The sequence below is a fragment of the Aethalodelphis obliquidens genome, unplaced genomic scaffold (assembly GCF_003676395.1).
Source record: "Aethalodelphis obliquidens isolate GAN/ISIS:26980383/991018 unplaced genomic scaffold, ASM367639v1 scaffold87, whole genome shotgun sequence".
Classification (NCBI taxonomy): Eukaryota; Metazoa; Chordata; class Mammalia; order Artiodactyla; family Delphinidae; genus Aethalodelphis; species Aethalodelphis obliquidens.
In genome coordinates, this window is record NW_020838031.1 from 7,063,849 (window position 1) to 7,086,946 (window position 23,098).

At 44.3% G+C, this 23,098-nt stretch overlaps 1 protein-coding gene across 3 annotated transcripts in view; it reads left to right on the forward strand.

The window, feature by feature from the left end:
- Nucleotides 1-23,098, forward strand: part of ACTN2 (actinin alpha 2) — a 78,926-nt gene that overhangs the window by 30,735 nt on the left and 25,093 nt on the right. For all 3 annotated transcript variants that reach the window (XM_027093986.1, XM_027093987.1, XM_027093985.1), the window contains exons 2-10: nucleotides 3,330-3,444; nucleotides 4,358-4,477; nucleotides 5,337-5,423; nucleotides 9,680-9,767; nucleotides 11,559-11,637; nucleotides 14,582-14,663; nucleotides 18,952-19,037; nucleotides 20,595-20,687; nucleotides 22,265-22,495. In XM_027093986.1, the coding sequence (XP_026949787.1) occupies nucleotides 3,330-3,444; nucleotides 4,358-4,477; nucleotides 5,337-5,423; nucleotides 9,680-9,767; nucleotides 11,559-11,637; nucleotides 14,582-14,663; nucleotides 18,952-19,037; nucleotides 20,595-20,687; nucleotides 22,265-22,495 (981 nt within the window). The remainder of the gene's footprint in view (nucleotides 1-3,329; nucleotides 3,445-4,357; nucleotides 4,478-5,336; nucleotides 5,424-9,679; nucleotides 9,768-11,558; nucleotides 11,638-14,581; nucleotides 14,664-18,951; nucleotides 19,038-20,594; nucleotides 20,688-22,264; nucleotides 22,496-23,098) is intronic.

Consider the following 23,098-nt stretch of genomic DNA (forward strand, 5'->3'; position numbering starts at 1 on the left):
TTTTTTTGCGGCACGCGGGCCTCTCACTGTTGTGGCCTCTCCCGCTGTGGAGCACAGGCTCTGGACGCGCAGGCTCAGCGGCCATGGCTCACGGGCCCAGCCGCTCCGCGGCATGTGGGATCCCCCCGGACCGGGGCACGAACCCGCGTCCCCAGAATCGGCAGGCGGACTCTCAGCCACTGCGGCACCAGGGAAGCCCTGCCCATTTTTAATTAGAGTATAGATAAAGATAATTCAATAAATATTTTATATCATTATATTTTTTTCTCTGTCAGTTCCATAACCCACTGTTCTCTTGTGCCTTCCCCAAAAGGTTATGTATATGGTTAGTCTCGGTATTGTGAAAAAAAAAGAAAAACAAACAGAAAACCTTTAAAGTAGTTTTGCTTGCTGAAAATGGGGCCTGGGAAGTTTTTCACTGTATGAACTTAGTTATCTGGAAGCAACCTAAATGTCCATCCAAGGAGCTAGTTAGAAAATAAATGTGGTATAGTCACGAGAGTGGAATACTATGCAGCCACAAAGAGGAATGCTCTTTGCTGATATTGAATGACCCTAGGTTATAGTTTTCTTAGAAAATATAAAAAAGCCAGGTGCAGAACAATGTGTATATTATGATTTGTGTTAAAGGGATAGAAAAAAGATGTGTGTGCCTTTGTGTTTACGTATGTATACAATATTGTTGAAGAGAAACACAAGACACTGAATCTCTTTGTTGTTCCCTCTGGGGAAGGGAACTCAGTGGCTGGAAACAGGAGTGAGAGGGAGGCTTTCCACTTTATACCTTTTTGTACCACTTGAATTTTGAACCCAGGTAATAATAGACTCTTGTTAATAATCTTAGCTTCAAAAAACAAAATTTGATTATGTATAGTAGCACTGTCCAATAGAACTCTCTGTGATGCTGGAAGTGTTCCGTACACATCTGCACCATCCAGTACAGATGTGCTTGTACACATGTGGCTTTTGAACACTCGAAAGATGGCTTGTACAGCTGGAAAACTAAAATTTTAATTTCCTTTCATTTTAATTAATTACATTTAAATAGCCAAGTATGGTTACTGGCTACCATATTGATTGGGTGCAGACCTAGAGTATATGACTTAGAGTATCTCTTCTGTTTAGACCTGACTAAAGTTTAGATGTGTTTTAGGAGAAATAACTATTAGTTTTGGCTCTCACAATAACATTTATTATTGGAAATCCAAGAAAATACCTATATTTTCTTTTTGTCCTAGAATTTAATGCCATCACATATTTCTTTTTCTTAAATTTATTTTATTGAAGTACAGTTGATTTACAGTGTTGTGTTTATTTCTGCTGTACAGCAAAGTGATTCAGTTATACATCTATATTCATTCTTTTTCATGTTCTTTTCCATTATGGTGTATCACAGGATATTGAATATAGTTCCCTGTGCTATACAGTAGGACCTTTTTTTTTTAACATCTTTATTGGAGTATAATCGCTTTACAATGGTGTATTAGTTTCTGCTTTATAACAAATTGAATCAGCTATACGTACACATATATCCCCATATCCCCTCCCTTTTGCGTCTCCCTCCCACCCTCCCTATCCCACCCCTCTAGGTGGTCACAAAGCACTGAGCTGATCTCCCTGTGCTATGCGGCTGCTTCCCACTAGCTATTTTACATTTGGTAGTGTATATATGTCCATGCTACTCTCTCACTTCATCCCAGAGTAGGACCTTGCTCTTTATCCATTCTCTATATAATAGTTTGCATCTGCTAACCCCAAACTCCCAATCCATCCCTCCCCCAGCTCCCTTCCCCCTTGACAACCAGAAGTCTGTTATCTGTATCTGTGAATCTCTTTCTGTTTTGTAGATCAGTTCATTTGTGTCCTATTTTAGATTCCACATATAAGTGATATCATATGGTATTTGTCTTTCTCTTTCTGACTTACTTCACTTAGTATGATCATCTCCAGGTCCATCCATGTTGCTGCAAATAACATCACATATTTCTTGAAATAAGTGCCCATCAGTCAGATTTGAAAATCCTTTTTATTACCCAGAAATATCATTTTTATGGAAAACTCTGTCTTTTTGTAGTCTTACTTGCAAAAACTCTATTTTTGAGAGGTTCATCTTCTCATCTATAACACAAACCCTGTTTGTCTGTCTCGCTGCAGCGTAATGTGCGGGCACTTTGTTCCGGAGCCCAGCAGCTGTTGTGTGACAAGGGCACAGTTTGCATTCTTAGCCAGCAGCTGCCAGAAGCATTTCTAATCTGGTTTTGGCAGGAAATAGTGCACAAGTGGAAACCAAGTTAAAAGAAGTTTGAAAAATAAACAGAATGACTTTGGATGCCACTTAGTATAGAGTTCATCTTTCTGCTTAATATTGCCCTAGTTATTTGTTAACATGACTAGCCTCTGAGCCCTTCCAGGGCAGGGCTGTATCTAATTGTCTTTGAAATCCGGGGTCTAGCCCGGGACCTGGAATATGCCAGTAGGAGTTCATTATTATTGCTACTACTACTATTATTATTATTAATGATTGACTATACTGCAAATTTGTTTAATTGATTCAGTTACTAGCTTAAAACTGTTGTTCATCCAGGATAAACTAGTTGTAGATAATTAGTGGTTACGGGTCCCTCTTCTCTTCCGCTTTCTACTGCACAATGCCGCCCACCCTCTGCTCTAAAGTACGACATTTTGAACATTCTTTAAGCATAATTTATTCATCCATTCTGCAAGCACACTGATTTCTGTTGTATGCAGGGAATAAGCACATCCTAATTTCCTACAGAATAAGAGGTTTTCAGAAGGCAAAGGCATAGGTGTAAACATGGTATCTTTTAAAAAAAATTTTATTAGTCTTTTAATTGAAGTATAGTTGATTTACAATGTTGTGTTAGTTTCAGGTATACAGCACAGTGATTCAGTTATATATATTATATATATATATATATATTCTTTTCCCTTATAGGTTATTATAAAATATTGAGTGTAGTTCCCTGTGCTATACAGTAGGTCCTTGTTGGTTATCTATTTTATATATAGTAGTGTGTATATGTTAATCCCAAATGTGTTACCTTTCTAAACTGAAGGCAAAAATTCCTCAGGTGGTTAGACCCAAAAAATGATTTTTTTTTTGTCTCTAAAGAAGAAAGTTTATTAAAATCTTACCTTCAGGGCTCAAATCATGCTTTCCATCCAATTCGGTCTGCTCTCTCTCAAAGGTCCAGGATGCCCCAGCCTCCTGTGCTCCCCACGATGTGTAAGATGTCAGGCATGGTCCATGTGGAGAGGCTCTGAGTGCTGATGGGGCTGTGCTCAGCACTGTTTACTTCTTGTTGCAGACCTTCACTGCCTGGTGTAACTCCCACCTCAGGAAAGCTGGCACTCAGATCGAGAACATCGAGGAAGACTTCCGGAATGGCCTTAAGCTCATGCTGCTTTTGGAAGTCATCTCAGGTGAGTCTTAAACATTTTTCATATATGTTATACCCAATCTTGCATGTACTTCTATGTCCGAGCAGTAGATACGCATCTGTTTTGTTTTTTTTTTTTTTTAAAAAAAGCTCCCTTTGAACCTGGCTGGGGGAGATGGTATTATTGGCAAAGCAAACCTTTCCAAAGAGTGGTCTGCCTGGAGTTATTTTTCTGTTCTAAAAAAGGAGTGAATTCTGTTTAAAATTGACTTATTAAAATCATGTTTCTACCACCCACTTCAAAACAGAATAAGAGAAGAGAAAATGACATTTATATGACTGCCCACCAGGCTGCCCTCTCCACTAAGTCCAGCTAGTGTGTATTCCAGAAATTGTCTTTCATGCCGAAGGCCAGTGTACATGTTGGCTTAACTCTGAAAATAGGAGTTCAAGTCCCAGAGGGGTTATCCTTTGCCCTAAATGTCAGCTGGCTGGTTTAGACTGTGGACTGGAGAGTGGATCGGGCTTAATTAAAGAGGTGTGAGTGGGAAGGATGAGGGCAGGGTGGCCCTGATCCAGGTATCTCCGTAACTCCACATCTGAGATGAACCCTGTGATTTGAACGAAGCTCCCTGACTCTCTCCCACAGCTGGTCAGCCCCTCTGAATGCTGCAGGGGCACCAGCCAGCTTCTTTCTTACTCATTCGTACTTTGGCTCAAAGACCAAACCAGACTCTCCCAGCAAATCTGAAAAGCATATGGCCTTAATAGCACAGCTCCCCTCTGGTCCATTTGACCTTGAAAGTACTGTGATTTACAGAAACCGAGAACACATAAGGAACAGTCAAATAATGATTCCCATTTAAGGAGGGCACAGACTCTGAATTTTGGCATCTTGATTCTGCATCAAGGGTCTCCTTTCTCTGTGTCTACATGATTCTTTCTTCATCCAACAGGGGAAAGGCTGCCCAAACCTGACCGAGGAAAAATGCGATTCCACAAAATCGCTAACGTCAACAAAGCCTTGGATTACATAGCCAGCAAAGGCGTGAAGCTGGTGTCCATCGGGGCGGAAGGTAAATGGGGTGTGATGCGAATGACCCTGACCGCGCACAGACCTCCCCGTGGGGCAGTGGGCCTGCAGCTGGATGCCTGCTTCCCTCCCCCCTTCCTTCCCCCCATCTCCTGTGTCAGCCTCTCTTGACAGGCTCTCCGCAGGCACCATGAACGGGAGACAAGGCTCTAGGATCATTTGTACATAATAGAGTCAAGGGAGTTCCCTGGTGGTCCAGCGGTTAAGACTCTGAGCTTCCACTGCAGGGGCCGCAGGTTCGATCCCTGGTTGGGGAACTAAGATCACACATGCTGCATGGTGTGGCCAAAAAAAAGGAGTCAAATATGATGCTGTCTTTTTCAAACTGATCATCCAAATGAGAAAGAACTTGTACATCCCAGTGACTCTTAATAAGAACTAGTAGGAAGGATCTCCATTCTCTGTGGGAGATTGGGAGTCCGGGTGAGTCTGGCAGGAGCTGAGACTGCCCTGCCTCTCAGTCTTTACAACTGAGCTCGGGAAGAGGGATCAGGGTAAAGATGACCCAGTGTTCTCTCTGTTTGATTATTTAGAACCTTGGCTCATCTAGTCTGTAAACCTTGGAAACCCCTGGGTTGTTTTCAGTGACTTTGCATATGCAAGCTTTGTGTTCATCATTAACTCATAACTCATTTAAACTGTAGACATTTGGTTATGAATACCACATTTATAACTAGACACGCTGCGACACTTACACAAACAGAAACTGGTCTTTGCATATGTATATCTTCCAGTAGCTCTGAAGTCAAAACTTTACAGGAGACTCATAACTTACAGGAAAACTTTATGTGCTGATTATGTTATCTTTACCCTCATTTGTTGCTGTTTCTTCTTACCTAAAGAAATTGTCGATGGCAACGTGAAGATGACGCTGGGTATGATCTGGACCATCATCCTGCGCTTTGCTATTCAGGATATTTCCGTTGAAGGTAAAGGACAGGGTTAAAAACCTGATCGTATTAAGATACTTAGCGTAATTTGTAAATTGAGCTGATGAAGTTGAGTTTGGATAGGCTTTTGTAAAATTGAACAATCACTGCCAGGATTGAATGAAAGATACGCGACTTGGGTTTTCACAAATTTTCTACTTGTATGAAAGAAAGACCCCAGCAATGCTGTTTCATTCACGGGGTTGGAATCATTTTGGAAAAGATGAGTACATGTTCAGAACAGAAGTCGCTTTTTAAAATGAGCGTTTTTTGAGCTTCTTTATTGCTTATTATACTAGTAGGTTCACGACTATAACAGTTCTTTAGACTCAGATCTTGAAACACTTGAAACGCTTTCCTTCAAGTGCTGAAAGATAATCGATTGAAATCTGAGTTTGTTCATTTGTTCTTCCTTTTTTTCTCTCTCTCCCCTCCCTCTCTCCCCCCCCCCTTGTTTTAAACAAAATATCTATTGTCATTGTGTCTTTTGGCCCAATAACTGTTCCATCATTGTAACATAACCCTAATCCTCAGCACTGCCACTGAAGATGCAGCTCTTCAGTCTTTCACGCCCACTGCACTCCAAAATATTTTGATGAATTCAGCACTGTCAAAAGTGTCAAACTGACATTCTTAAAATTAGAACTTGGCCTATTTAGCACTCAAATCACAAAAGGTATAGCTGCAGAACATAGTTAGGACTTCCCTGGTGGCACAGTGGTTAAGACTCTGCACGCCCAATGCAGGGGGCCTGGGTTCGTTCCCTGGTCAGGGAACTAGATCCTACATGCATGCTGCAACTAAGAGTTCGCGTGCCACAACTAAGACCCAGCACAGCCAAATAAATAAATAAATATGAAAAAAAGAAAAAAAGAATGTACTTAAGGGTGGTCTGACTTATCCAACCAGGCAGTCTCCTCTAACTCCGTCACCTAGAAGGCAACCACGCACCCGAATGGTCAGGGCTGGGAGCGTGGTTCATAATTCTGTCCAGGAATTTACTTATGCCCTCTAAAAATCAAATTAAGATATAATGGTATTAAAACCTCAAGAATTCAGGCTCAGAAATAACAGCCAGCTCGAATTTATGAAGAGTCTGAATTTGAAAACTTTCATACAGTGTACTCTTATTAAAGTACATTTCTTTCATGCTAGTGAAAATAATAATCTGCTTTTTGAAAGTTCCTGCTTTATTAAAAAAGAATAGTTTGTAATCATTTAATCAGTTTTATATACTTCGGCATTTAAATATTTAAGCAGTTGAGCCCACTTGATAGAACAAATATTATTTTTTAAAAATCTTGTTCATACCACTGCATTTGCTACACTAGGAAATCCTTTTCCCACAAATATTACAGAGGTGAGCTTGACCTCAGGTTTTCTTCTGATTGGTTACAGATTTCAAATTGTGATAATATTAATTGAAAACTTAATTCTATTTCAAATGTAACTATGAATGGTGTGATCCATTAGAGGTTCCCCAATTTATTATTTATGTGCCCAAGATAAGATAATTAAAGCATAGTATTTCATAAAACATTATGATAGAAAGATATACTAATCTGCTTTTCAAAAGACTAAGAAATAAACATTCAAAAGTGTGATATCACTGACAAGGTGCTTAAATCTCTTCAAGCAGAAGTCTTCCAGTGTCCCACACAGCAGATGAAGTTAGTTTGCTAACTTATATTTTTATTTGTTTTACTTCTGTGGGGTCATTTCTTAACAACCTCACTTAATTTCTGTAAATCTACAGAAAAATTGTCTAATTTATTTTGATGATGTATATTATGTAGGAAAATGACCTCGTTATTAAACTGAATTCTTTGAGGAGCCAGTCTCCGTCAACAGAATGATGGACCTCTTCGAAGAAGGGAAATGAGAGATTGACATACCTGTTGGTGAGGGCAGTGCAGAGATGCCCAAGTAGATGGGGCTTCTTGGTGCATCCTATGGTTTTTCATGATGGAATAACCAATGACATTACCTATTTATGACATGCTTTTTATACCCACCATCAGGGTTCTGTGTGTGGACTTCTCAGGTTTAACCTACACCTGCGGGGGCAGGGCGGAGGTACCACAGTCATGTACTATTTGGCACAGGCTTGTAACCTTTTGCTGAATGCCTCAGAATGGACTTGGGGTGGGAGAGAGTCAGCTTTGTTAGAGTAGCCAATTCAATAAGGAAAAAACTTTGTTCAACATTCATAGCATAAGAGCATTCAGATGTATTCAGAAAGAAATTAAGTGAAACTCAATGACTTATAAATCTAAGCTTAAGTGGCAGTTGTAAGTTTGTATTGATCTACTTTACCTCTGTTTACTTTTCTAATCTAAGTGCCATTTAAACTTTGTAAAAAAGTTTGGATTATTTCCTCCTGTTATACTTTTTCTTACTAATTCCGTTCACCAGGACCCCAAAGGCAGGCAGTTGTGTGTATAGCAGAACAGCTGGGTATGGAGTTCCATATTTCAATATCTATACCAGTTAATATTTTAATAAAGTCTTAGAACTTTCAGTCATTTTCCTTAACAGGAATTTGGTAGATAAGAGACATGATCAGGAATCATTCAAATTATTCTTAGAGCATGTGGAAGTTTGTGAGGGGCGGGGGGGCGGTATTTCATATGGGTTATGGGTCAAAGAAAAACCTGAACTAGAAATGGAGAATTTAGATAAATAATTACAGAATACTTACTTTGATTTGAAAAAATCAACTTAAGCTCTTACTGAAATGGAAGGCCAGGTCCCAGTGTTGGTTAGGAGTCCACATGTTCATAGGAGCTTTCTAAATTGTTAAGATGTAAATACAAGCAGAGTCCCAGTTATGTAAGTGGCTTTGAGGAGCTGTTTGGATGTATAAAACTTTGGGTCCTCTAACAAGCAAGTGCCAAGATGATGTTAGAAGTTGTCTTAGTCTGTTCAGGCTGCCATACAAAATACCATAGACTGGGTAGCTTAAACAACAGAAATTAATTTTCTCACAGTTCTGGAGCCTGGAAGATCAAGATCAGGGTGCCAGCATAGTTAGTCTCTGGTGAGGGCTCTCTTCTTGGCTTTTAGATGGCTGCCTTTTCTCTGTGTCCTCACACGGCAGAGAAAGAAAGGGAAGGGAGAAGGAGAGTGGAGGGAAGAGAGAGAGAGGGAGAGGGAGAGAGAGAGAGATTGAGCAAGCACTCTGCTGTCTCTTCTTATAAGGGCACTAATTCCATCATGAGGGCCCCACCCTTACAACCTCATCTAACCCTAATTACCTCCCAAAGGCTCCATATCTAAATATCATCACATTGGGGGTTAGGGCTTCAGTCTATGAATTTTCGGGGGACACAGACATTCCATCCATAGCAGAAATGCAAGAGATTTGTTGGGAGAAATGCCTGTGGAGGATAAGGGTGGGGAGAAGCAGGAGATGGCAGAGCCCCTTGAGGCATAGCGCCTGGCTGACACCCATGCTGGGGAAGGAAGAGCTTGAGAAAGAAGAATCTCATTCTGCAAAGTGGTCCTCAGGCACGGTCAGCGGGCCAGTGGGGAGTTCGTCAGCCTCAGCTGCTCTCAGAGGAGTCCCATGTGTGGCAGGAATGGCCCAGCTCTGGTGCCTCTCCTTCACTCAGTCTGTGGCTGGAGTAGCCCTGAAGAAGTGTGGCCTCTGGGGAATGCAGGGGAGGATTCAGAGTGTGGTAGCTGGGACATCAGTTCTGTCCTGTGTTCCCTGCAGCAGGACATCTGAGCAACACATCTTCATGGCTGCCACAGGGGTGGTTGCTTTCTAAACTTGGTCAGAACCCAAGTGGCCAAACTTGGAATTTGCCAATAAAAGCCTTCAAGTATTTTAAAATCAGTGGGTAAGGGAATACATTTCAGACACAGTGGCCTCTGTGAATTCCAGTTACCTAAGAATATAAATTATAATTGAGATAAATGACAGGATAGTTAGGTCATAAATTATGCACATTAAAACAAATTTTCATCCGAAAGGTACGTTAGCAGTAACCCTGAAGTCCAGTTTTGTATTCATCATGTCATAACTTGCTGTAGCTCCTGCACTGTCCTTTTCAAGTCCCTTCAAGTGGCCTCAGAAGTCAGTCCCTGGGAGCAGGGTTCCAGCTCCATCCTCTTGCAGAGACTGGAGAAGAGAGGTTGCCTTTGGTGTTGGCCCCCTGGGAGGTCTCTTTAGCAAGTGACTAGAAGTTGGGTGAGTGAGCAGTGAGGGTGAGTGTTTCCCTGTGGACACTTTTTCTTGGCTGTCATTACAGAAACCTCTGCCAAAGAAGGTCTGCTGCTTTGGTGTCAAAGGAAGACCGCTCCTTATAGAAATGTGAACATTCAGAACTTCCACACCAGGTGCGCAACCAGGGCCCTGGGGTCCTGGTATTCTCTTTGGAATCCGGGTTGGCAGGGAGAACAATGTTTATTTACTCCTGTGTCTCCTCCTGTCTGACACGCGTTTTCTGTATGTAGTAGAGCTCAGGCTCTAGAATGATTGACGTTTAGGGTCTCTCAGGGGAAAACGTTGGATCAAGGTTTGGGAGGCTGGCACTGTTTATAAGTGAGTATCATGCAGGGATGCGGCAGGGATGGATTCTCAGTGACAAGGAGACACCGTAGCAGGGTCTGCGTATCCTACATACGAGCTCCACCCCGTCCCTCCTCTCTGTCGTGCCCAAAAGATGCTTCATCAGTCAGCTTTGTAGGCTGGGATTGGAGAGAAGTAGGCAAATCATGTTTGAAAAACTGTAGGGAACTGGATGAAGGAAATCCAGATATAACCTCAGAGCATGATATTGTCCCTTGCTTCAGTCTTTTTCTCGCACAGATCTTTTGTCAGGTGTTTATATTTTCTCCCTCTGTGTGGTGGGTTACCCGTGAATATAAATGGGTCCCTGGCCCCCATAGATCAGAGAAAAGAAATGAAGGATATGGGGCTTCCCTGGTGGCGCAGTGGTTGAGAGTCCGCCTGCCGATGCAGGGGACGCGGGTTCGTGCCCCGGTCCGGGAGGATCCCACATGCTGTGGAGCGGCTGGGCCCGTGAGCCATGGCCGCTGAACCTGCGCGTCCGGAGCCTGTGCTCCGCAACGGGAGAGGCCACGACAGCAATGAGGCCCGCGTACTGCAAAAAAAAAAAAAGAAGGATATGGACAAGCTACCAGGACAGACTGGGGAGGTAATCTAGGTAGATAAGTATTATTAGGCCCTGAGCCACTCCCTGAGTGCACACAGGTGAGGAGGAGGCTTCCTGTTTGTACATCACATGCCATCGGGGTGTGGGACCTGCTGGGTAGAATGTCTCAGGGCCCAGCCTGGCCTCCCACTCACCTTCTTGCTTTTCTTCTTCTGGCCCAAGATGGGCCCGAGCCCTTCAACAGTGTGGCCCCAGGGGCCTCCTTCTTCCCCAACCCTTGGAGGCACAGGCTCCTGGCCTTCAGTGAACCCGCCGCTCATCACTTGGGAGCTCGTAGCCTGGGGGTGTCTGGGAACAGTGAGCGCTGGTGTCTCTGGGCAGACAGACTGGAAATCCAAACCCTCCCTGCTAAGTCCCTCAGCTGCTTACATATCTTTGCCTTTAAAAGAAGAAATCCAAAACAAAAAGGAACCTTATGAAGAAAGGTAGAGGAGAACCGGGGAGTACTGAGTATACTAAGGAGTGTGCTCTTGGAGGAAAGTGTGTCCTGGGCATTTCTGGGTGGATGTCCTCGTGTCTGTCTGTTGGGCAGACTCTGGGGGTCAGGTCTAGAATGGAGACTTGGAGAAGAGAGGAGAAAGCCGGGCCTGCTGGGCACTGAGGGAGGTGGGGGACAGTAGGGGGCATCTTCCCTCCAGTCCCTGCCAGTTCTTCCAGCACAGCAGGGACCGGGGCAGGACACGGCGGGGGTGCGGGGAGGTTAGGGGGAGTCCCCAGCAAGGCTGGGCCTGAAGCTGTAGATGGAAAGGAGACTGGTAGGGGGGTGGCAGACCCTGGGAGGGAGGCGAGAGTCCAGGGAAGGGGCCAGGGTGTCACTGGGTGGGGGCAGGAGGGAGGTACCTGGGGCCCCAGGTCCGAGATTTCAGGCCAACGTCTGACCAAGGTCAGCCCCTTGCTGCTGCCTGTCCATTAACCCGTGTTCCTGTTCCTCCCGACCGTGACCGTCGTGCAGCTGGAAAGACGGCCTTGGACTCTGTGCACTCATCCACAGACACCGGCCCGACCTCATTGACTACTCAAAGCTGAACAAGGTCATTTGCGGGGCCCGGCATGCTGTGTCTGCCCTGCCCCCAGCATGTCGTCCTGGAAGTGAGCCCATTGGCATTGAACTCACACCAACACCTAGGCTGCTGCCAGCATGCCCTCCCAGCTAGCCTGGCACGGGATGAAAACAGGAAGGGTGGCGGGAAAATACTCACCTGTTATAATTAGGGCAGGACAAGACCCAAAGCCAAGTCACCTTTCTGCCCACATTACGATATGTTTGTTGATTTGGCCTGATCTCCTACGACAGCTTTTACACGTTTCTCAGAGACTTTACCTTCCCAGGTTGTAAATATGAGAAGTGAAGTGTCTGTTTTGCTGCAGGGCGGGCAGGCTGGGGGGAGAAAGGTTCAAATACCCCAAACCTTCTTTTTAAATTCCTTTTTCTGAAGGATTTAGTTGCTGACGTATTTACTCAGAGTTGATTAACTTGTTTCTCACACAAGGGATGCTTATCTTGCTATTGATACAAAGTATGAGTTGCACCCTTAGAAAAGAAGTTTGGGGGATTTTTTTTTTTTCTCTCTCTTTTCAGAAAATTCAACTTAGGGAACTTATGTTTTCAGCTGAGGAAACTTTCATTCTCCCTTTAAGCTTAAGCTGTATTGTGCTTAAGTTTCAAATAGTCTGCACATTCTTTCTTTAAAAGTAGTTTGCACATGTGATCTGTGATGGAGAAAAGAAATCCTGGCCCCTTCTAAATCTTGTGGTGGACAGTCCATCTGTCCTAGCAATAATGCCGTGTAAAGACTTAAGATGGAAAGTGTTGCCCGCCCCATGACCATTCCTGCCAGGAGTAGTGGGGCACATTTCCTCTGGTTGCTGGTGTGCTTCCTTGGCCATGCACCTCGTGTCGCTGTGTTTGGTGTGGAATCCGGTCCTGCTGCATGCTGCCCTCCCCGTGTGGCACAGGGGGTAGTAGGAAGAGTGTCCTGGCTTTTGCCACCTTTGCAGTTGTCACGTGCTCACCACCCTTCCCCTGGCCTCTCTCCACTGACGACAGGATAGCACATGAAAAATGTACTTGTATCCTGAAGATGAGAGCTGCCGTACACGAATGGACGGTTGCCTAAGGGAACGGGGCAGCCAGAGTTGCTTGACTTCCCCAAGCATATATTCTCATCCCTGAGTTATTTTGAAACGTTTCAAACATAGAGACGGTGTATATTTTTTTCAGTTACTCTTTATCTCATTTGCAGAATGAAGGGATTATACTAGATAGACCACATTTTATTAGCAGTTTATAATGGTCAGTTTCTATTACAAAAGGTCAACAGATGGGGTAATTGGCCACCTGTGATGGGTGGAAAAATGATATTAACCATAGCAGTGAATACTTCTATAGCTCTAGATTAGACACTGTTAATAAATAAGTATATATGTTTATTATATATATGTATTAATATGTGTTACATATGTGGATATTACATATATTAACGTTTTATATACATATATGTATGTTAATATTAATACATATATTTTATGTATGTTATACATACACAGTCATTCAATCTTCAAAATGTACAGTAAACTATATAATATCATGCATCTAGAAAGGAGGTACTAATTATCCCAGTTTTACAGATGAAGAAGGGAGGAATTCTTTAATCTTCCCAGGGTCACATACCAGTAGCTGAGCCAAGAAAACACTTAATTGCTACATTTTATCTAAGTTACAGTGTAAGTGAGATAGCTTTCACAAAGACTCAGAATCATTACTCTGTTTTTAATGCTGAAAATTTTCTTATATATTAAGAACAAAAAGAAACTTGTACTCAGCTATTTGGTTTTCTAAACATTTGCTAAAATATACAGGTAAGACTCACCTTATTATATGGCTGCTTTTAGTGAAATGATTATATGCTTTGTTAAAATAATATGGAGTTGAAGAAACATTTTGCCTGAAATGATAGTAAACTCTGAGAGGCCAGGAAGCTTGCTTTGGTTTCTTCCTTGAGCACCGAATGTTTTTGAAGCCTCTATGTTTTAGATGTTTCACTGTATTAAAATGATTGTGCTTATTGCAAATCATTGCAGTTTCTGAAATGTTTAAATGGCTTTGATGTTAAAATTCATTACAGTCATCCCTGTACTAACACTACTTTTCATTTTGACTTTTCTGTCTTACATACCCCCATCCCATTTCAGATTCACAATACTTAATCTCTTTAGAAGATTAAAACAGGAAATGTTAAATACCTCTTTTAATTTTTCAGTATTTCATTTACACACCTCTGGTTCAATGTATTTTGTTACGTTACATATATATTTAACCAGCTTTACCGTGGAAGACAAACGCAATCGGACGAACAAAAATTTCTTCACAGTTTTCTTTTATAACGTTAAGTTTCTTTCATTTCTTGTGGTCTTTAACATCCTAGAAACCTAACTTTTGCTCTTTGTAGCCATCTTGTAATATTCTTTAGTGACCTAAAAGTTTCACCTAAACATGCTGAAAGCAGCGTGTTTTCTTATATTTAAAACAGAAATAAACAAAGTTAGTGTGGTACTAAATATTCTCCATGATCACCTTCCAGATGTGGAAAATGTATGTTTCATGCTTCCTTTTGGAATCATCTAGATTTTTGTTACCCAGAGTTGAAGCTCAGCGCTGAGGTATCCAGGTGTTTTTCCATCCATGAGAAAATACCTCACAACTTTCCTTCTAGCTGCACAGTATCTGTTCTCTTCGACCTTTTGCTCACGTTTTATGAAGTTGGAGTGTGCATGGATTGGGTGATTCTCATGTCATTTTTGATATTTCTCTAAATGTTTGAAATGTTTGGGAAAATATAAGAAGGAAGATCTTATCCTATTATGGTTATGTGTGGATGGGAAAGTTTCCTCCCCAGAATGAGGTATATAAAAAACAGTCGTAAGTCCTGTTCAAAAAAATATGCTAAAAAGCTGGTTGTGCTGTTTTCCATGCAGGATGACCCAATAGGAAATATCAACTTGGCCATGGAAATTGCAGAGAAGCACCTGGATATTCCTAAAATGTTGGATGCTGAAGGTGAGATGAAAATTGTGTTTTTTGGCTTACAGAAAATCTGTTGCCTCCCTATGTTACGACCACACATAAAGACCTGTAAACGTTATAGCCAGGTTACATCTGAAGGACTTAGGATTCCTAAGAAGTTTCTGTCATTGGCCTCGTGAATATTAGAGAATTTCGTATGTAGCTTTTGCTCAAAATTATTTTCTAGAATCCTGCTCAAAACCAAGCCAGCAAAACTACAATGAAAGGGTTGGGTAAAAGGTTCAGCTTTGGCAAAGAAACAGAATGCTTTGGTGTGTGATTTTCAGTGAAAAGCTTCCTGTTTTTATTTTAACAACATTTTTTCTTTTTAAACCACATAGAAATTTAACAAATAAATCTCCTTGTTCTTTAAGACTCCACAAGGAAAAACATGCTTCCTTCCAACTGGAAGTCATAGAATCTCAATCTAGACTATGGAGCGGTCACTCATCATGTGCCTCTCAAACTGTCACGTTTCATTTTTAATTTGTCCAAATTAAATTTAGTTTTGGTAGAGCTAGAACCTCTCAATATTTTGCAGCTTTAGCGGCCCTCATGCTGGAGACTAGTTTCAGTACCTCTTGTGCCCTTTATCTGAGATGAGTTCATGGGAGTTTCGCCCTGGCACAGCATTTAAAGCACAGATACGTGGAGACCATCCCTTCGTTTCACTTATGCATGAGTACCTCTCACTTAGCAGACGCTTACCGAGCACCTACTATGTATAAGACCCTGGAGATGCTGCAGGAGATAATGTGATGTATAAGACAGGGCCCGGCCCTCAAGGACTTATATTACTGTGCTCGTTGTTAATCTTATTATTCTTGCTTCTTGTTCCTTGCTTCTGCTAATTAGCATGTTGGGGAAAAGCAAAGACCTTGATTCTAGTCAGTTGTCAGTCTTCTGTTCCTCCCTATTTTTGGTGACTGCATCATGGCTGCTGTACCAAGTCACCACAAAGTAGGTGGCTTTTGAAACAACAGAAGTTTATTCTCTTGTAGTTCTGTAGGCTGTAACTCTGAAATCAGGGTGGTGGCAGGGCCATGCTCCCTCCGAAGTCTGTAGAGAAGGACCTTTCCTTGCTTCTTCCAGCTTCTAGAAGCCCCAGGTGTTCTTTGGCTCATGGTAGCATCACTCCAGTCTCTGACTCTGTCTTTACACGGTCATCTTCCCTCTGCATCTGTCTCTGTGTCTTTTTCCCGCTACTTATGAGGACACCAGTCATCATGGATTAAGGCCACACCTCATTCCAGCACAACCTCATCTTAACTTGATCACGTCTGCAAAGACCTACTTCCGAATAAGGTCCCATTCACAGGTACCAGGAGGTAGGACTCCACCTATCATTTTGAGGGACACAGTGCACCTGAGACAGTAGTCTGTCGATTAGGATTCTAATTTTGCCCGTTTGTTAATTTAGCCATTTTATCAAACACCTGTATTATGGGGTGTTGACCACACTTGAATATGCTCTTCAGAATCTACTTTTTTCAGAAACACTTTAGAGGGAGAAAGACAATAAAACAGTGAAGTTGCCACATAGGAAAATACCTTTTCCTTCTTGTCTGTCCTCTCTACGCTAAGTTTGCATTTGGGTGCTCTGCTCTGTCCTTTGACCTTTCCACTCGATAAATAACTACCCAGAGTTTACCACTTGAGTCAACAGCTAGGCTACTGAAGACAGGAGAAAACAGGCGACATTTAGTAAATTCATCTCTCTGTCCATTGATGCCTCCCTGATTTCCTACAGTTGAGGGTGAGCTCAGGATTGCTGTCGTTATTACCCTGGGAGGCTGACCATCCTCTTGTTCCTGGGTTTCCCTTAGTCTCTGAGTCCTGGTCTGGGCGTGTGTTCTGCTTATCCTCTGAGTGGATGGGATGCGTTAGCACTCTATTCATTTCTTGCTCCCTTGTGACACATCCTAGTCTCTTATTACTTTTCTTTTTCTTTCCTTTTTAATGGCTCAAAAATGCTTGCATACGATATTATTTTCTTTGCAGAGCAATTTCTGTAAGAGTCTTCTGGTGAAAGAGTTATGAACTTGACTGACTTGGGTGAGGGGCGAGCTGTGGTATAACCAACTCCCCAGTAGATCAGCCCCCCATTTGTTAATTACCCTTTGCATCTTTGCCACCTGCACCCGGACTTACCTTCCCCACAGCTTCCTATGAATGTGTTCTTACTTCTCCTGCTCTTTTACTGTAATGTCTTATACTGATCTCCTCCCCTCAGATCACTTAATCCCTTTGGCGAATCCTTGCCTCTCCACCGCCTGCTGCGGTTGACCTTACTTCCTGGCATTTGTGATAGTCTCTGAATCCTAAATGGGGATTTTGAAGTGGCTAATTGGGCTGCTCACCCATAAACCTGTAGTGAAAACTGGTGAAACTCTTCCTCATCTTAACTACCTTGCATGCTTTTTTTTTTTTGCGGTATGCGGGGCCTCTCACTGCTGTGGCCTCTCCCGTTGCGGAGCACAGGCTCCGGACACGCAGGCTCAGCAGCCATGGCTCACGGGCCCAGCCGCTCTGCGGCATGTGGGATCTTCCCGGACCGGGGCACGAACCCGTGTCCCCTGCATCGGCAGGTGGACTCCCAACCACTGCACCACCAGGGAAGCCCCCTTGCATGCTTTTTAAAAGGTTATGAAAACTGTTTCTCTATTTTCCTCCCTCCGGTGAGTACTCGTTGTAGATTTGTGGGTGCCCGTGTTCTGTGTGGACTTGCAGGAAGGACCTTTGCTGACCCCTGGGCCCTCCATCTGTCCAGAGAGCGAAAGTGCTGTTGTGTGCACTCTGCGGAATTCTGGAGGTCCAACTCGGCCATGGATGTGACTTCCTTGCTAGTTTAGGGCTCTTCTGAGCTGGCTGTGCCCTTCTCTTTGGTAGTTCTCAGAAGTGCACACAGAGTAATGACTTTGCAAATGTGACTTCTTTGATTTGAGCCAAAGTTTGAGCAACACAAGTGTGTGGGGCTGCTGGGGGAAGAGTCATGACCTTGGCCTCTCTGAGGCAGCCCTTAGCAGGAGCCTGCTGCTCTTGGAACATCCGAGCAGTTAACCTTTTTTCCACACAGATTTAGTATACACCGCCAGACCCGAAGAGTCGTAATGACTTATGTCTCCTGTTACTATCATGCTTTTGCTGGTGCACAGAAGGTGAGGAGGTAGAACACAAGTCATCACTCATCCTTTACCTCTGTCTTGATTTTTCTTCAATTGTTTTTCTCTTTTCCCCCCACCGACTCCTCTGAGTAAGGAGACCCGTCTGGTTCTGAGGAGGCAGTCGTTTGTCTTTTTCAGTCCAGTTTTCTTTGAAACTTACTTCCTGTCCATGCAGTAGTATGCCATTCATCTTTGGTTTCCAGAAGATTCCATGCTGTTCCACATCCCCACAGCCTTTCTATCAATATCCTCTGGAAACCCAATGACTGGGTTTCACCTTAGGGAATTACGAGGCACCTTTTTAACTGCATTCTGTCCAGTGACTGAACTGAATCTGAAGTTAGAACGTAATTCAGCCCAAACTGGGGTGAGGCCAAGGTGAGGAAGGAAGGGTGTGTGTTCCCGTGGTTCTGTTTTCTCTCTTCCCGGTAGCTGTCTCAGCAGCTCATACAAATAGTGGCAAGGGTCATAGTTAATAAGTACAAGCCGTGTAGACCCTCCCCTTTAGATGCTTTGTTCCTCTGGGTAGCTTCTAGCAATGGCATGGCAAGTACGTATAGAAGGATTAGGAAACATGCCATCTTCAATGAACTTCATCCCCACACAAGCCAGGGCCGTGCACAGAGCAGAAAGCCAAGGATTATGAGGGTGGGGGCGGGGTGTGGCATCCGAGATGGGGCCAGAGAGGTCTGCGTGTGTCCCCGCATCTTGCAGAGGGCCACGCCTTGCTCACAGCCAAAGTGGCAGATGACCTGATCCAGTCAAAAGACAGGAAGACGGGGCCGCCCGGGTCCTTAGGAAGTGGTCACCAGCTCTGACAGGCAGCCCACGGGTTCCCCTAGGAATGCCTCGCCTACACTTTAAAAAAAAAGCCATCCAGGGTAGGGGAGGAGGGAAACCCTTGGTTTGATGATGTGAAAACAAAAAAACGTGCTGGTTGAAAGCATTCTGTTCACGAGTGTGTCAGTTCTGTACAGGCTTCCTGCGGGTCAGGGTTGTGGGCCCGAGGAACACAGAAAGTCAAGTGTAAACCAGTTCGTTCTTCCCTTTGTTCACCCTGGTTTCTGCTCTTCATCTGTGCGTGCGTCTGTTTTCTGTGTTATTTTTCCCTCCCTCAGACATTGTGAACACTCCCAAACCCGATGAAAGAGCTATCATGACATACGTTTCCTGCTTCTACCATGCTTTCGCGGGCGCGGAGCAGGTATTTAACCCTCGTCCGTCTGGTTGCCGTGCTGCCCTTGTGCATCGGTTTTAGTCGTGTGGGCGTGCGCGTGCATACCTGGGTGTGTGTGCGTGCACTTCACATCTTACCTTGGACTCTTTCTAAGTAGCTTGTGATGACCTAATATGGCAAGTTCCAAACTGCGAATGCTTTTTTAGTTAACAGCTTTACCCTTAGACGGTTCTGAAGTGTTCTTAGCTCTCTGTCTTTCTAAGATACTGCTCTTATCTCATTAATCAATGGTGGGAAACATTTGTGCTTCAGGAAAAAACAAGGGCCATGAAAATTGAGCCACACTGATTGAGCGGTGAAGGGGGACTTGGGCGAGGAGAAGTGAACGCCTTTCCAGGGCCCCTGTCCCGTTCTCCGCCTGGAGATTGCCTTCACTGTTCAGTGACGTGTTCAAGCATCTTGCGAGATGAATCTTAATTTAACTGAAATAGTGAAAGTCTAACAGTGTTAAAACCTCAAAAAAATTTATACTCCTTAAGATAAACAGCCTGAGGGACATGATGGGTGGATGTCCCTCTGCTTTCCCGCGTTCCCCTGTTTCTGCTTCCTGTCCCTCCCCCTATCTCTACTTGCAGAGTCCTGAGAGATGGGGTTGGACAGAGTATGTGTCATTTCTGTGATCTCTTTAAGACCATCACTGGGGGACTTCCCTGGAGGTCCAGTGGTTAGGACTCCACGCTTCCTCTGCAGGGGTTGCGGGTTCGACCCCTGGTCGGGGAACTAAGATTCCACAAGCCGCCTGGCGGGGCCAAAAAAAAAAAAAAAAAAGACCATCACCAGCGAACAATGATAACTGGAAATCGGCCCCTACTAGGGCTTCAGAGGCAAGGCTGGGGGCCAGGCTGCAGGCCCGGAAGCCGGACGGATCTCATAGTCACGGTTTAGGGCACTTGGCCCCTCCCGGCCTCAAGCTCCCCACAAAACAATGATCGGGAATTATTGATACCTCAACAGCTACTCACATGGGTTAAATAAAGTATTAAAGCAGGTTCTGCCCCGTGGAAGGATCCCATCTAGCACATTCGATGTATTCATTTCAGGAATGAATACGTAGAGGCCCTCGTGAACTCAGTGCAATGACAGGTATACATTCAGGATCCAGTCCTGTCTGCTTTGATTTCCAAAGGCTAATGTAACTCAGAGAGTTCTCTCCCTGTAGTTGTGAGGTTGGCAGGGGGCTCAGGTGGACGCCCAGGGACCATTGTTTCCTCAGCCCATCAGTTTCTGTTACTAACTTGCTTAATGTTTCACAAAGCTCGTGTTTGCGACTAATGCTATTTCCCTGTTACTCCCTACAGTATATTCAGCCTGCCATGTAAGTCTGTGTGAAAACGGTCCCAAAGGTGTGAAATGACCCATAGTGTGAACGAGCTGGGCCCTCAGGCTTACCCCACCCGAACCCAGAACCTGCACCACTTACAGCACATGCTGCCTCCCTGGTCACCCCCTGCCCTGCCACCTTCCACCTTGTGTATGCACGTCCCTGTCGACAGAGCCGTCCTGTTTACCTATTGTGTTTTACAGGCCGAGACAGCGGCTAACAGGATATGTAAGGTTCTTGCTGTGAATCAAGAGAATGAGAGGCTGATGGAAGAATATGAGAGGCTAGCAAGTGAGGTAAAGGAAACGGGTCCCCGCAGTCCTGTCCATCCCCACCCTGAGGGTGAGGCACAGAGGGTGAACACGGATTGTCAGTGTTGGGGTTTTTTTTTTTGCATTTTTCATCTCAGACAGAATAAAAGTAGGAAAGTACACTCGCTCTCAGGGGTTGTTCATCCTGCTTAATTACGGGCACAAAGGTAGTGCTGCTGGTCTTTCCAGGCATTGCAAGGCACAGAGGTGGTTTGCATGTTACAAAACGTAGAATGTGATTCCATCCTCAGCTCTGCACCTCCGGGGTCGGGCTCCCCTAGATGACATTGTGTTCCTTGTTTTTTTCCTGCTTCATCGGCTACTGACATCACGTAGGGTGAGCTCTGTATTCAGAATCCCAGCTCCACGCGGTGACTCAGCATCTAAGGAACATGCCAGTGAGACAAGGCTCAGCCTTGTGTGTGTATTTAAATACCTAGAGGGAACCTCGGGAGAGGCAGAGCCCTCCGTCCGAGACAGTTGAGCATGAGTTTCCAGGATGCCTTTCTACAGCTCTTCAGCTAGATTTCTCAGTTAGAATAGCACTTTCCATGTTGCTTTTCTTTTTGTTCTTATTATAGTATAAATCTTAACTAAGCAGGATCTGAGTGAGGTCCATAGCCACCTTCTCTCTGGATTGAACTCAATCACAGTGACAATGTCAGAGACCACATAATATTTGCTCTGACTTACTTTGGCTGATACTTGGTCTGTACTGTGCAAAGCATCAGGACACTGGGAATCAGTCTTCCCAAGTAGTGGTGTATATTAGTCCAAGCTAATGATACTGTTTATGTTTCCTGCTGCTATGGGAGAATTCCATTTGGCAACATTGTTTAATGCCAGTGATCGACATCAGGGTTGAAGTATGACCAGGACCGAAGGACAGATTCTCCTCAGTGATGATAGCCTTTCTTTTCTTACTTGGTCCTTCATTTATACCCGTCAAACAGACTATGCAGGGCCTTTGTAAGGCCTTGGTAGTAATTCAAGAGAAGGGGGCGTACTTCATCCTTGGAGTCACTGCCATTTTCACTTTCATCCTGTGGATTTCCTTGAAAGCTAGCTATTAAAATAAAATATACTTTGGCATTGAGTCAGTCTCAGATTTACGATACTTTCATCTCGTAAGTAGACCCGTTAGATTTGAGCTGATTTAAACTAGAAATACATTTTGAGTTAAACCCAGTTCTTTCCTGATTTTATTCCACCATGTTCCACCACGTGAGGTTTTTGTTTTCTCATTTGAAAGCTCCATCCAGCATTTGTCTGCTAATGTCTGGTCCCCGAGTTTCCTGTAAATGTCCCATTTTTGTAAAACATGACTCGTGCTGACTCTGAATTTTCGACCTGTGCGTGGTATCATTGGGGCGAGGGTGAGTGGCCCTGGGAGGGCACAGAAGTTTGTATTTATGCCCTCCTTCCAGTCAGACTTCTGTAATGTCGGGAGCATTCAGTCAATCCATTCCCAATCGTTCGGTGCCTCTGTTTTTTAACTGGCGGGGGGGGCAGTTTGCTGGTGTTGTCAGCAGTTTTTGTGTGTGCGTGTGTTTTGGGAGCAGCTTTTGGAATGGATTCAGCGCACGATCCCCTGGCTAGAGAACCGGACCCCTGAGAAGACCATGCAGGCCATGCAGAAGAAACTGGAGGACTTTCGGGATTACCGCCGGAAGCACAAGCCTCCCAAGGTTCAGGAGAAGTGCCAGCTGGAGATCAACTTCAACACCCTGCAGACCAAGCTGCGCATCAGCAACCGGCCGGCCTTCATGCCCTCCGAGGGCAAGATGGTGTCGGTGAGTAGCCCCCTGGCCCCGGGGGCAGCCCCCCCTTTTCTTTTTTCTTTTCCCAAAGTCCTTCCTCTGATGGGCCACTGAGAAGAGGCACTGACTGTAATTCTGGCCCTGTGACCACTTCCTTCTGGATACTTTTCCCCCTGCCGTCATGCAGTTCTTGACCCTCACTGCTCTTGGTGCCTCACGCAGAACAGGCCTCTGACAAACACCTAATGATGACGGTCCCCTTCCTCTCCTCCCCGCCTCTAGGTGGACCAGCATCTAGATCACAGGCCCTCTGTTCCCTCCTGTTACCATCTCCCCGATTCACCTTCTCCAGGCCTCAGTCCCATATTTACATCCCTCTTTGCATCATCAGTTTCTCCCGCTCTGCTGAAGCTTTCACATCCGCATAGGAAGCGCTCTAGCATCTGCCAGACGAAAATGAAAACCTCCTATGACTCCACACCTCCCTGCAGCACCTGTCCTGTTTCTCGTCTCCCCTTTGTAGCAGGACATCTAGAGAGAGTTCTTTATGGTACTGGTTTTTGGTCACTTCCCGTTCCTTTATGTCTTTTACTCTTCAACCTGCAGTAAGTAATCCGGCTTCCGTCCACCCTAAGA